This window comes from Manacus candei, unplaced genomic scaffold, assembly GCF_025592945.1.
Source record: "Manacus candei isolate 608988 ecotype Guabito, Panama unplaced genomic scaffold, ASM2559294v1 h1tg000041l, whole genome shotgun sequence".
Lineage (NCBI taxonomy): Eukaryota > Metazoa > Chordata > Aves > Passeriformes > Pipridae > Manacus > Manacus candei.
Genome location: NW_026138089.1, coordinates 517,109 through 532,796, shown reverse-complemented (window position 1 = coordinate 532,796; position 15,688 = coordinate 517,109). Strand labels below are relative to the sequence as shown.

Below are 15,688 nucleotides of genomic sequence, written 5' to 3'. Positions count from 1 at the left end.
AGAAAGTATTTTGGAATATTGTGTTTAATCCAGTAGCATACAAGGTTTAGCTATTCTAAGGTCACTGTTATATCCCACAAAAGCATCAGACCCAGTCCTGAGAGTCTCAGAAAGATACTTTTCTTCTAAGAATTTATCAGTCAAATCGAAAACAGAGTACAGCCCTCTCAACACCTATAACTCTGAGCTTTAGACTGAACTCTCAGTTCCTTTGAGACTACGAATCAACGGTAATTAAATGAACCCCTCAGGCATCTGACTGACAGCTTAATTATATATGCAGCTACTGCTAAACATGGGTCATTCCACTTTGTGAAAGCTTTTCCCACTAATAAGCAGCATATTCTGAAAAGCCTTTCAGCCCACTCTTCATCAACCTCCTGTCCTATCCTGAAGTTAATAATACATGATCATCTCCTAACAAGCAGAAAGTGCTTGCCACTACGCTCTGCTTTAGGGAACCTCTTTTAATGGGAAAAAGGAAGGTTCTGGCCTCGGTCACATTAAGCTCCCTCTGCATCTTTCCCACCAAGACTTAAGGAATGTGGAGGGGTCCTCTCCCAGAGGATGAAACTACGTATTTCTTTCCTAAAAACAAATATGGAGGTCCCATGAATGACCAACTTTCAAAAGACAAGCTCCACAGTCAGATAGGTATCGAAGAGTTGAATATTTGGTGCCAGTCACTGATTTGAAAAGCCTTAATTGAAATAAACCATACCACTTAATGCTTTGCCTTTTTTGTTGGTCATCTGCCACTCTTTTACTCTTTTCTATTTAAAATCCCAAAACTGACTCCAAAATTTGTGTGAGCAGTGGCTTCTGGATTATTTTGAAGTCTAAGTCCTTTATACAAATACTTCTTTGGCCTCTAAGGCAATATAGAAAACATTAAGATGTTTGTAACTAGACACCAACTCATGGTCAGATTGCAGGAAAAGGCTAAAAGACAATCTGGAATAAGTAACCAGCTGAAGGACAGAAGTGACAATTAACAGGCAAAGAAAGTACACTGCGGAGGGCACAAGCTGAACTCAGAGAAAACTCAACATATGGCTGGTGATAAAAAGTATTAATGGTCTTCCCAGAACACAAATCATCTCTTCTCTAACCTGCTGCTGTTGGCTGATACATTAAAAATGTGTTTAATCTAGCCTGTACAAAATTAAAGGAAAAAAGACCCCTAACAGAAGTTCTTGGATACTTTCTTTTGCTGCATCTCCAAGAAAAGTTTGTGAATACATCTCATTTTATTGAGATCACAATGTTGTGATGTGGTTTGCACTTGAAGATCAGATCTTTAAAAGTAGCAAAACAAGAAAGTCATCATGCTTTGATGTGATTATCAAAGGAAAACACACATTTAAAAAAACCCTGGTGCAAGTTACACCTGGCACATTCACAATAATTTCAAAGGTTGGGATGATAAGAGTCATACACTAGATTCTTCTAAGGTAACACAGTACACAAGCATTTATTTGTTAAGAATTGCTATTTTCTATATTCTTCATTAGGTTTAATATCCTCGTGTCTTAATGTTCATTGGGTTGATTTCCAAACTGAAAAGAACTCAAGTTTAAGTATAGTTTTTTGCAAAAATGTTTCTATTCTTGCCACTGAGAAATAGGTTGTACCTTTATTTCTGCAGGCCTTCGACCGTGCACACATTTTTAGAGTGCTCCTCAGGAGACAAAACTGCTCTGCTTTCTATGAAGTTTGCAGAAAAGAATATATGAAATCCTGCAATTTTAAAACTGAAATGAAGAGAGCTGAAAGCTGCACCTACTGCAAGTGGGATTTTGGTTTTGGGTAGGTGTAGGAGCCCTGAAATCCAGCACTGTGCTCTAATTCTACTAGTGCCAAAATGCAGGAAAAGTATTTTGTAATGAGTTGAGTTTTTTTTTTTCAACTAATTAAACTTAGTTCACAAGCGACACTGAAATGATAGAATACACAAATACAATGATGGTGTCTCCAGGCAAAAATATTTGTAAGAACAAAGGCTGCTAACCAAATTCCTTAAATACTTCTCCTTAGATACAAGTATGAAGAATGTGCTAGAGTAATCAGTGTCAGCACCACTGCATGTCTCTGAAAGCATCAATTCTCTGAAAATTTACCTAAGTGTAACCTCAAGAGATGAACTGACTGCAGCGCATAATTACAATTCCACATGGCAAAGTTGTAGCAGGTCGACTGACCCTGGCTGGATGCCAGATACCCACCAAAGCTGCTCTGTTACTCCCTTGTTCAGCTGGACAGGGGAGGGAAAATACACCGAAAGGCTCATGGGTCGAGATAAGGACAGGGAGATATCACTCACCAGTTACCATCACAGGCAAAACAGACCTGACTTGGGGGAATTAACTGAATTCATTACCAAGCAAATCAGAGCAGGATAATGAGAAATAAATCTTACATCTTAAAACACATCCCCCAACCCCTCCCTTCTTCCCAGGGTCAACTTCACTGCCAAATTCTCTACCTCCTCCCCTGCAGCGGTGCAAGGGAACAGGGAGTGGGGGCTGTGTCAGTTCATCACGTTGCTTCTGCCACTGCTTCCCCCTCAGAGGGAGGATTCCTCACACTCTTCCCCTGCTCCAGTGAGGGGTTCCTCCCACAGGAGACATTCCTCCATGAACTGCTCCAACGTGAGTCCTTCCCACAGGTTGTAGTTCTTCACAAGCTGCTCCAGCATGGGTCCCTCCCACTGGATGCAGTCCTTCAGGACCAGACTACCCAGTGCGGGTCACCTCCATGGGGTCACCAGTGCTGCCAGCAAACCTGCTCCAGCATGGGCTCCTCTACAGGGGTCCAGAGGTCTGCCAGGAGCCTGCTCCAGCATGGGCTTCACAGGGGGTCACAGTCTCCTTCAGCAACCCACCTGCTCTGGCATGGGGACTTCCATGGGCTGCAGGTGGATATTTGCTCCACTGTGGAGCTCCATGGCTGGCAGGGCCATGGCCTGCCTCATCATGGTCTTCCTCACAGGCTGCAGGGGAATTTCAGCTCTGGCACCTGGAGCACCTCCTCCCCCCTCCTTCTCCACTGACCTTGGCATCTGCAGGGCTGTTGCTCTCATATATCCTTACTCCACTTTCCCATCTGCTGTTGCACAGCAGTTTTCTCCCCCACCCTTCTCAACTACATTATCCCAGAGGTGCTACCAGTATCCCTGATGGGTTTGACCTTGGCCTGCTCCAGGTCCATCTCATAGCCAGCTGGCATTGGCTCTGTCAGACACAGGGTAAGTTTCTAGCAACTTCTTACAGAAATCATCCCTGTAGACCCCTGCTATCAAAACCTGGCCACGCAAACCCAATAGAAAAGTCAAGATGAGTCCAGAATTATCTAATGGTGGGAAGCAGATATTGAAAAACACCTGAAGGACAACACACAGTCATCTGCCACAGCTAGCATGGGTTCATGTGGGAAAGCCCTGCTTAACAAATTTAATTTCCTTTTCGGACAAGCCAACTCACCTAGCTGACCAAGCAAAAAACAGTTGATGTACTCTTTTAGGATTTCAGTAAAGTTTTTGATACTGTCTCTCAATATCCTTCTAGACAAAATGTCCAGTACACAGCTGGATAAACACATCATGTGGTGGGTGAGCAATTGGCTCACGGGTCAAGCACAGAGGGTGACAGTGAATGGGGTGACATCAGTCTGGCGCCCTTTCACTCGTGGGGTTCTGCAGGGCTCCAATCCAGGGCCAGTGTGCCTCAACATCTTCATAAACGACTTCAACGCAGGACTTGAAGGTATACTAAACTTGTTGATGACACTAAATTGGGAGGAGCTACTGACTCCCAGGAAGGCAGGGAGGCCCTGCAGAGAGACTTTGACAATTTAGAGGGCTGGGCAATCAACCAACTGCATAATGTTTAACATGGGCAAGTGCTGGATTCTGCACCTGGGATGGGGCAACCCTGGATGTACATACAGAGGGGGAAATGAGAGGCTGGAGAGCAATGTCATGGAAAGGGACCTGGGGGTTGAATATGAGTCAGCAGTACCTTGGCAGCCAGAAGGGCCAACTGTGTGCTGGGGGCATCAGGCAAAGCATCGCCAGCCAGTCGATTGTCCCGCTCTGCTCTGCACTGGTGCGGCCTCACCTCGACTATTGTGTGCAGTTTTGGGCAAACACAATATTAAGCTCTTAGAGAGCATCCAAAGGAGGGCAACGAAGATGATGAAGGGCCTGGAGGGGAAGCTGTATGAACAGTGGCTGAAGACAATTGGTCTGTTCAGCCTGGAGGAGACTGAGGAGAGACCTCATCACAGTTACAACTTCCTCGTGAGGGGAGGAGGAGGGGTAGGCACTGATCTCTTCTCTTTGGTGACTAGTGACACAACCTGAGGGAATATAAAGCTGTGTCAGGGGAGATTTAGGTTGCATATTATGAAAAGGTTTTTTACCCAGAGGGTGGTTGAGCACTGGAACAGGCACCCCAGGGAAGTGGTCACACTAGCCAGTGGTAGCACCAGGCTTGCCAGAATTCAAGAAGCATTTAAACAATGCTCTCAGGCACATGATGTGATTCTTGGGGCTGTCCTATGCAGGGCCACAAGTTGGACTTCAATGATTCTTCTGGGTTCCTTCCAGCTCAGGATATTCTATAATTCTAATACAAATAAAATGGAATGCAAAGTTTTGCACTTCCAGTCATAAAAACCTGTTGCGAGTTACACTTGTGCACTGCCAGTTAGTGAAACTTGCAATTCCAAAAATTTTAGTTTCTTACTTCAGTGCTGCACTAATTATGAATAATTTTTTCACTGCATGTCACTCCGGTTTTTCTTATACCAGGTGTCTACAGTAAGTGTGGCAGAAGTGCGGTGCCATGGAAAGATATCTCTATTTCTGATCATCATAATTCCTTCTTTGTCACTGCATTAATGTTGAAATCTGTCATTACAAAAGTTTGCACCTATTGTTTATTTTTTCCTCTTTTTTTTCTTGTTTTTTTATACATTCAGAAATTCAGTCTGTTCTTTAGTGGAATTCATCCATGCTTATAAGCCTAAAAGTAAACATACACAAAAATACCGAGGTTTGACACAGTTCCAGAAAGCATGTGAGCACAAATCCAAACTAGAGATAAATCAGCAGTTGAGACATTTGAAACTGTGTCAAGACATTTAACCCTGTAATTAAATGCCAGACAGTGAATGTTAAAATATTTTAATAATCCTCCGAATTGGACTGCCTGATAAACTGCTTGTTTTGGCAACTGACTGGCTTATCAAGAAAACTCTGAGCAAATTATTTAGCTATCAGGTTACAATAAGCTGAAAAGGAAATGTAACTCCAGTGACAAGTAGAATACCATACGGCAGTTGGGAGAATTAAAGTGTTAGAACATGCACACCACTAATGTACAGCTGATGAGAGACTTCTCAACACAAACGAAAGCTGGGGAAAAATGAAGCTAAATGTTTATTGTGATGATCTCATTTAAAGGCAATAACCCCTCAGGGCTCAAGATTCAACTTAACAAACCATTAGTAACTCCAGCTCTAGAGCAATTATTTCACCCAGGCTCTCACTGTTCACAATACACTACAATTGCATTCCTCTCCACTGTAGAGCTGTGGCTGACACAGGACATGGCTTCACTACTGAGCACAGTGAAAATACTTAGCTAAAGAGTGTAAAGGCAAGAAGTATGTAGGGGATGTTAAGTTTTCTTTCTGATCCGCTGCTCTGTCTTTCAAGGGACAGATCTGCATATCCCCAGCACTTTGGTTTTGTAAGGATCATACAAACTGAAGGCAGCAAAGACCCTTCAGGTGAGAGGTTTCCATGCACCAGGCAGATCAGGGGTATGTGTGGGTGCACTTTTCTGCTTCTGAGAGCTGTGAACAAACTTGTGCATCGGTCATGAAGCCTTCCTGGCAGCGGGTGAGGCACAGACAGATACTTACAGCAGAGGGCTTTCTGCAGCCTGCGGAGTTTCATGGCAGTCCTGTACGCCGAGAACCTGACGTTGTTCAGGTCAGCTGTAGGGGGGCAATATCAAAATAACAGATCAGATTTACACTTTACAAATAATCAGACTCACAAAGACGTTGCTAAGTTGAACTACAAGATTACACTTATTGGTTAAAAGAACAGAGGAAAAAAGTACGTTAGAAACTCTGCTGGGCTAAAGCCCTCAAATCTTGACAATCAACCATCCAAAAAGAAAATACTAAATCCTGAAGTGTTACTTCCTTTCGTTCAAAGGCACTGAACTTAAGAGCACTTGAAAGCACAACATCAGAGACAGCAGCCCTGTGTCTGAAAATGCCACAGAGCCTTTCACGCCAAAAGCACTGTGAGGGAGATAAGACCCTGAAACTCCTCCTTGTCTGCCCAATGCACCAGCCAGACTGAGTGCAGGCAGCCCCAAGAGAAGAGTTCTGTCCCGGAAAAAACAGGTGACTCTCAGCTACTGCTAAAAAACAAACAAACAAACAAAAAAAAACTTGAAAAAAATTCCAATTACACTTTTGTGCTTTCTGCCCAAGGGGGCCCCAGCCATGCCCTGAGATGCAGAGCCTTCCTGGAGGGAAGCCAGCTCACCCAGGCAGGTGAGCTCCCAGTTCCCATCTGCAAAATGGCAGGGAGGTGGTGGACTGGGGCAGCATCCCAGGGAATGGCACCCCACTAGGAATGCACTGTCTCGCATGACTTTTGCTAGAGCTGTCCTCACACGTTTAACAAAATAAGGACATCGGCGCAAACCCCCACTGAATAGTTTAACCGTGACTTGCAAAATCTCCTGGGACACTGTGGGGACAAAGACACACCAAACCAGAGCAGAGAAGTTGTTTTCCAAGGGGAACTGCCAGTGGCTGCACCAGGAACCAAGGAGTGGGTAGGGGACATGCTCATGTGCTACAGCACAGCCAACCCCACTGCTGGAAAACCAGTTGGCTGCTGGCATGCTCCTGGTCCTGTCACCTACCCAACTAATTCCTAGGCACAGACACTCCTGGGCAGCCTAGGGATCATTCCCAAGGGATTGCTTGGCATCTTGTAATTTAAGGGTCTTCTAGTACAGAAATGCTCGTGCCAGCCAATTTCAGCACCGGACAACACTGCTGAGCACATTTAATTTATTGATGAAACCCATGGAGCCTAAGGAATTAATGACGGGAAAGTGTTTAGAAAATGTTAACTACTATGTAAATATAAAAAGAACATTAGGAAAAAAACGTAGTGGCTCAAAATAAAGGCCTGTTTAGCTCAATAAGTTGCCGCTAAGCCTGGCACACTCTTAGAGAAAGAATATGATGAAAATCAGGGAAACACAAAACAGTTCCTTGCTGGCATATGAGCTGAGGTGTTATAAAGCTGTTTGAAATGTGGTAGCTTGGGTATAACTATCTCAATATCATTTATAATGCTGTACAGGTATAGGTAGCAGAGGGAATATAGTCTCAATTACATTAATTTTAATTAAGCTGTTCTGAATGAACAATATGAGGTATGATAATTCTGTAGATCTGTATACCTTAATAAAAGCTGTGGAACATTTCTGAAACATGTCTTAGAGCAGAAAAGAAAGCTTCAGCTTTGTATATAATTTCTTTTTCTTTGCACAGCTTCATACACTTTTTTAATGGGCAGTTCTCCTGCGTATTGCTCCTGCCAGCTCTCTCTCTCTCTCACAGTCATCCTAACAGGTCCTTTATGTGGTGTAGAACACAATGAGCAGTTTAAATAAAGCCAATTAATTTGTCTTAAAGAGAAATTAATAAAGCAGTCTCTCACAAACACACCATGATTTCAGTTACATTTTGTACCCTCGCTGTAAATCTGCACTTGTATTCTGGAAAAGAATATTAAGGCTAGCATTTGACAAAAATGAAGAAGCCTTCCCTAAATTTTCCCTCAGTATTCTGAAAAATGCTTATATATTTATTATTTACATTTTCAGAAATGTGAGTAAATAGATATGCATATTTCAAGCCTCGATCAGGGCAGAAAGCACAATCCATGAAGACATTTAATCCTGGAAGTGCTACAGTTTACATCTATTTTCCTGTATATGTAATACACACTGAATTTATTATCAACCTTAACGACATAGCTGCCAAGAAGCATCTGCTCTAAATGACAAAGCAGCAGTGTCAGGAGCTCGTTTGGGAGCCCTCATCGCAGGTTTTGGGAAAGTAGCAGCAATGTTGATCTTTTGGCTCTGCATGTCAAGGCTGAGCGCAGCCGTCGCACACCTCCACTCCCACCTTCGCTGCTTCACCGGGATCAGCCGGTGCCCAGTCACTGTCCCTGTGCCAACTGCTCACCTCTGTCTTCTTTATGCCACGACCCCCGTGCTCCTGAGGGACAGCTCTCTTACCAAGTGGCAACAGTCACTTAAAGTCATTGGATCTTAATGATTTCACTCTTCCCCTCCTTATACCTACAAAACTGCCAGTGGTGTCTTTCCTCCCCTGGAGCTACTGGTGGAACAAATGTGCTGCTCTGTGTAGCAATGAAGGGAGCCCAAGTCCTTCTTAATTGGGTTCAAAACACTTCCCTTGCTGATGTGGCCTCATTTAAATGAACCACAGAACACAAGACTGTTAGGGAATGAGACTTGGACACTGGGCTGAGGAGTATTGGATGTAATGTCACCCCTAACAGTAAGGGAGGGGACCTCGAGTGAAGCAGCACAAGGCACTGCTTGTCACATGCCAGCTGCTCCTGCTGGGAACAGGCGGAGGAGGGAGTAAGGAGGCTCAAGCAGCAGTAAAAGGCCCATAGAAATACCAGTAGTTCCTTCTTCTGTGTGTTCTTGGTTTTTTTTTTCCTTCCTGGGTCCTAAGGGAAAAAAAATGATGCTATCTCCACTCCCAAACAGCCCACTAAAAGGGTAAGGACCCACTAAGCCTTGATTCCAAAGCTTTTATCATCTTGGAGCAGGCTGGGGAGCTCAGTGTACCACACAAGTTTTCCTCCAGCCCTTTCCTCCCACTCCTAGAAAGTATGCACCACCTCGTCATCCGAACGGGGTGGTCAGAGGGCTGAAAAGCCCTTGGTGTATTGGGAAAATTTTTCAATTTGTTTAACAATACTCCCTCTCCTCATTGCTCAGAAGGTAACTTTCAAGCTTTGAACAAAAAAATGTAAATGCTCAAGAGCATAATCTGTTTATGGTCTGAAACAACGATGCAATGGAAGAGGTCACCTGGCCCCTGGAAAGGAACAGTCAGAGGAAAGGGTCGTGAGAGAGTATTTGGTGACATATTTACAAGCCTCAGCAAAGAGAAATCATGATTTTCCCATCACTTGGCCATGAATGACCTCTCTCTTCAAGTGAAAATATACCTTTCTATATATAATAATATGATAACACTGAACAAGAACTACCACATTTATTACAAATGCAACTTTAATGAAGGGGACATCAGACTGCAGATAGGAATAACACAAATCAGAAATATTCACAGAACCATAGGTTGGAAAGGACCTCTGAGATAATCAAGTCCAACCCTTGATCCACTACTGCCGTGGTTACCAGACCATGGCACTAAATGCCACATCCAGTCTCATCTTATTATGGAAAGATGATCAGATAGTTAAATTCTAACCTTTTTTGCATAATTCTGCACATTGAGAAATCTCAAAACATAAGGGCTACGTTCTATTTCTACAGTATTCTAGAAACACCTGCAATTTCACATAGCAGATCTTTTTGTTAATGGATAATCAGGTAAAAAGCCCACTCATTTGAGAAGCAGTTAGCGATTCAAATCATCTGCTGGAATATCCCACTGACTACTGACACAATATCAACAAATAAGATCTTTAGTTTTGTTTTTTTTAAAATCCTCCCATGCTAAATTCCAGATTTTACATTGAGATATGAGTACTATTTTAAGAGGAAAAGTAGATTCTTGTCTTACTGCATAAAATAAATAAAAGCAATAAAAAATTAAACAGTAAAATTTTTAAAATAACATATTTAACAAGAGGTTTGGTGTCCAGCACGAGGGGTCATTTGTTTTTATTCTTAAGGAGTCACATCTATAGCTCAGACAACAGGTTTTAAGTACGGTGTAATAACTCAACTGCTTTCCAGGGTAGTTCTTAAACAGACTAACCTCCCTACACCTGCTGTAACTGCTGAGAGTGCTGAGTGACTGGGATGTTCCATTTGATAATGTACTGTCCTCTACAACAGAGTAATCTCCCTGAGTGTTTAAAAACTCTGGGATGGACTAGACTACCTCCCATCAAAGGCTGTTCACATAATTTGTATCTCTCTGTAAGGTAATCTGAAGGCATCTCAGAAAGTCCTTTCTTACTTTAAAGAGGATTCCTTGTTTATATTATTGTGAATATTATTATAATTGTTTTTTCAATTAATGAGGACAAAATACAGACATTTCACTTGATTTTATGGACAGCAATATTCTCACTGTCTGGACACCATCTAACTAAAATGAGCAGCTTACATGCTTCAGGTGATAAGAATAAAATTTAGCAAGTTAAGAACTAAATTCTTTCAAAGAAATCAGATGTCATAAGATCAAATCCTCATCTTCATTTGATAAGGTTTACAGAGTTCTGAGGGTTTTATTACTCTCAGTTGCAAGGAAAGAAAATGTGAAGCTAGAGTGATATACCTTGAAACCTGAAAGTCTTACTCAACCGTAGCTTGTGACATGCTTATCATAGACTGCTCATAAATACACTGTCTGCAGTGGATAGCCTATTTTGGGAATTACATGTCACTGTTGTCTTTGACAATGGAGGTTAAAAACTGTTTACTGGACAGTCCTGAACAGACCATAATTCCACTACCAGCCACTAAGCTTTCACGTTTCATCAGACATTAATGGCACTCTTGACTTTTCAAGAAGCTTCATCTCACATTGTTTCAATAGCTGAAATTCCCTGACAGGCAGATAAGAATGCTGGGTTTCTTCCTGCTGCCCAAAACCTGTACCTAAATCTTTTAATGATGCCCTACAGTGACATATATTGCCTCTTTAGGAATTGTAATTTTAAAATGCAAATGAGACAAATGCACAAAGGAAGGAAATTAATCAAGTAACACTGCTTAATATCAGTTGAGTCTCGGCCACTGAATTTTATTATAACAATAATTAATGCTATCATCTCCACTGCTTTGACAATAAATAACAGCACTGTTATTATACGTACAACTTAACCACTCTGCGTGAAACAACACAGCATGTTGTACTAGACCTGTCCCACTGAGTGAAAAAGCCAAGAGTGTCTCTAAAAATTAGCAAGTGGGAGGTACCCAGGACACCACAACGTTTCTGATTGCATCTAGGCCCAGTGGCTGAACACCTCAGCATGTGCCAGCATCCCTGGAACCAGACCAATTGACATGTAATGTCTTTTCTTCAGCCAACAAACCCAAATGTGTAAGAAAGGATATGATGTACACCTGGGTTACAGCCTATTATGGGGTTGGGATGTGAGTGGAGTTTGCAGTCAGAAACCCTTCATACATGCTACAGGAGAAGCAGTCATACTGGAAAATCCTAAAATAAATAAATTACAAGCAACTTCAAAAAATATTAATAAAAGGTGTCCATTTGCAAACAAAGACTGCAGTTATCTTAAGCAAAATGTCCCCACACCGGTTACCAATTCCATAACAGGACATTACTTCACTCTCTCTAGAATACCGTCCTTCACTGCTAATACATCTATGCTTTCATCTTCAAGGGATGCAAGCTTAACTTCTACCACTTAAGTTCTACTTCTCTGCCACACATTTATTGTCTGTTACATGATGCTGCATAGGATGCAATCATACAGTTAGAAAGATGACCTGCTCTAGGTCTGATTACTCTCTAAGGCTGACAGAATCCAACCAATCCTATTTTCTGAAATGAGCTTGAAAAGGACATTAGTGAATAAGTAACCTTTAAAGAAAGGCCATATGTACCACCTCACTGGATTTCAGTAGAAATCAGACTATTGATGTATGCAATAGGCATGGGTCTTACTAGTACAAAAACAGAAAACAATTAGTTGAATTTGAACAAAACCTCATAATAAAGATATGATTTAGAAGTTTCTAATAAAAACTGTAACGACAGCAAGGAGCAGTTAAGCCTCTTCAGACAGCATTTCAGAAGGACAAATAAAACAGACAAACCAAAAAGGATGACGTTTATCCACCTTGGTCACTGGGAGTCAGAAGCTCACATTGCTGCACAAGAGTAGCCAGCCACAAGACCAACACAGCAGCTGCTGCCAGAAGCCCAGAGGAGGCTCAGAGGTACCTTCCAGCATTCTCCCACCTTGTGTTAAGCAACTCTGACATTTCTTTCACATAATCCAGAGAGAGCTGCCCCCCCAGCCCTCCAAATTAAATGGAGAGCTGTCACCAGTGCACTGTGGCCTGCAAGGGTGAGGGTGGTTTTCACCCTCATGTCTTGCCTTGGTGAATTAGGATTGATAAGCAGATGCACACGGCAGCGTTTCTGACTGCACCCTGCCACTGCAATTACTGTTCAGGGTGACACTAATGCACCTTGAGGAGACTCATACTGACATGACATGGAAGGCTGGAGGAGGGGGACACTGACAGTATGGCACAGCAGACCAAGTCCTCCTGGGCCATCACAGCAAAGGTTAGTCACCTTCAGTTTAAAGGCAAAATACTACTATTCTGAGCTCAGCTGCCTGACATTAAACACTCACTATCAGAAGATAATCTGAAAAAAAAATAAGCAACTCCAGAACACTTTCATTCCTGCTCTTCCCATGTCTCCCCTCATGCTAAGGTCCTTGCCCTCCAAGACAGTGAAATAACACAAATTATCTTTTCAGTGATGCCCTGCAGTCATCACAAGCATGAGAAAATTTGTAAGGGGATTGCAAAAGAATGGTGTAAAAACAGCAGATCTGCTGCAGAGGAACTACTTTTGGAAAGAAAAGCAGCTGGAGCAGTTCTCGGTACTTGGAAGATTTTCAGAGGGAAGTTAGAAGAAAATGGGAGTGGCTCATAATGGTGTAAATACAAACCAGGGGATGTCGGTCAGCCTCTGAACCTTTGAGACTCAACAATTTTTATTACCTTTCCTATCTCAGCATTTATTATTTCTCTGGTTTTGTAATTCATATGATTTCTTCTTATTTAATCTATACTAACATCTAGTACCTGTTGCCACTTTGACTAGACATTAAACAACAATTAAGTAATTCAATATAGACTTTTTTTATGTAACTTTAAGTAGCCATAACTTTAAATGAAGAGTGAAAATTGTCCAACTTGAATAAGGAGTAGATGCTTCATTAAAACTGATAAAATGCTACGTTGTTTTAAATAATAAAGAGCAGTCAAGAACAAGCATTTTAGTATCTTAAAAGGAAAAGCTTCTGTTAAAAAGAACAGCCAGTTGGAAATTTTTGATACACATATTAAATTTCAAATGAAGTATTTCACAGTTATTATGAGTATCTTTATAACCAGCCATGTTTCAGTGAAGGAACTCAAAGAGAATTTAAGGATACTTCCTTACTGGGCAGATTATTTTACAGTTTCTTCCTATGCGTTCTTCCTGCAGCCTCTTGATGCAGTTCGACTGAAGACAGGATACAGGACTTCCTCAACCAACCATCTGATCAGTCAAAAGTGTACACAGCACATTCCTACCTTCTTTTATTAGTACCAAATAACGCTCCCAAGTAATTTAGCTTCATTTTTATAAACACACAAATCACTAATGACACTAAAGTATGACATTTAAAATTCATCTATTTTAGCAAAATCTAAAGCAGCAATTTGTAGGTGTGTGAATTGGATATGTGAAGATTAAAACTAGTATTACTCCTCTTTGTTAGAGAAGTGTCTCTTCCATCTCAAAGACAAAGGCAGATAAGAAACATTACCTTGTGCCAGGATGCACCTTCCTCATTCACTAAAAAAAATTAAGCTTTTAGTAATTTGTAAGAATTTAAATTAGACATAAGCATCCCCTAGCAAATTATAAAATACTGGCATGTATAGAGAGCTACATCACATAGTACAATTATTCCCTACAGGCTAAGTGTAGGAGTTGGAAAATGGAAATGAAAACTCTTGACAGCATTGGTGTACTTGGTCTCACTTTTTTACATTTACCAAGATTGCAGAATTCATGTTTTCTACCAGATTTTTAAAATGCATACATACTAAGCTCTTTACTAGCTTGTTCATATGAATGAAAAGCAAAATTTGGATCCTAATGTGGGGTAAAATAATAGGATATAATGAGTATGCAATACAAAATCGACTTTAATAACATCTTCTCAGATAATATATTACTGAACAGTCTGAAAAGACTTCAAACATTCCATTATTACCGTTTTGACCTGGGGCAAAGCAAAGCACTGAAAATACATCAAGGGTTCTGTTCAAGGACTAAACGGGTTATACTTGTATTATGCAGTTTGTGTGAGAGTTAGGCAACGATGATTACATCAAGTTCAAAAATAAAATAAAATAAATCAGTAGGTTACTCAGTAGCACTTTCATCAAAGCTTCACCCGTGTGGCACTGCACAAAGAATCACCTTGTCTAATCTGTTTTGTACACAGTTATGGACACCTCAGTTCACTCAGAAAAATACACAGTATTCATCCTTTGTTAAAATCAGTGTTGCTTCCATATTAATGAGTATTTGATCTCAGCTCCAAAAGAAATAAAACTAGCCAGACAGAGGACTATTTTTTGGACATCCCTTGCTCCTGAAAAGGAAAATAGCAGGAGAAAAAAAAAGCTCACAAGAAAGTAAGAAAAAGAAACAAAATCTGCCTGAACATGTTCCTTCTTTATGAAGTAAGAAATAAGGCTATCCTAAACTCCTGACATTTGGGTGGTACTTACAGTAATAAAACTCAGTTAAAGTAAATGCAAACTGACTTCAGCAGTCACACATCTTCTGAACTGCTGACCTGAATCCATCAGGACACTTTTCTCCCTTATTACCTTTTCACTTCCTGATATTCAAGAGTACTCTAGCTGAACCAGGGAACTAACACAAGAAAAGTAGTTGCAACAGGACTTTGGGTCTGAACAACAAGAGTATCAGAAATATCATGCAATGCCTGGATCAAAGGCGGTTGCAGAGTCAGAGCGCAGTTCAATTAACAAGCAACTGTTTGAAGACCTACCTGCATTAAAGGGATGTCTGCATGTACAATTACTGTTTGTCCTGAAACTTTTAAACCACTCACTTTAAGAGCAGAAATATAAAGGAGACAAACAGGGTAATACATTATAATTAAACAGCAAGTCAATACTTGTCTTCTTTTGCATTTGGTTGGCCTGATCTTATACATCGTATATCCCCTTTTGGCATACAGAGCTGTATTCCGGTTAATTTTTAAACAAACTGCTGCCACACTGCTAATGCTATAAGGAAAGAAATCGTCACACTGTCTTGTTTCATTTTATCATATCAGTCTTCTAAAGTATTTTCAGTATGCCTTTAACTGCAGAGCACCATAGAGATACCTGAGTTAGCTTGAAATAGATTATACCAGCATAATTAGACTGTTTTCAGCAGCTAAACTAGAGTTTAGCAGGTGATAATTTAAGCTGTTTTTCACCATGGTAAATAAGCCTGCACTGAATGCTAGATTTGACTGTCCCAGTGCTCACACTGGGTTGTTCAAAGCTCGTTTATATACGTGTGCTCTACAGACGTAACCTTCTTTATG

The 15,688-nt window shown here is 41.2% G+C and overlaps 1 protein-coding gene across 8 annotated transcripts in view; it reads right to left on the bottom strand.

Annotated features, from left to right (window-relative positions):
- Positions 1 to 15,688, bottom strand: part of LOC127474395 (dystrophin-like) — a 589,003-nt gene that overhangs the window by 58,892 nt on the left and 514,423 nt on the right. For all 8 annotated transcript variants that reach the window (XM_051795060.1, XM_051795058.1, XM_051795057.1 and 5 more), the window contains one exon: positions 5,932 to 6,006. In XM_051795060.1, the coding sequence (XP_051651020.1) occupies positions 5,932 to 6,006 (75 nt within the window). The remainder of the gene's footprint in view (positions 1 to 5,931; positions 6,007 to 15,688) is intronic.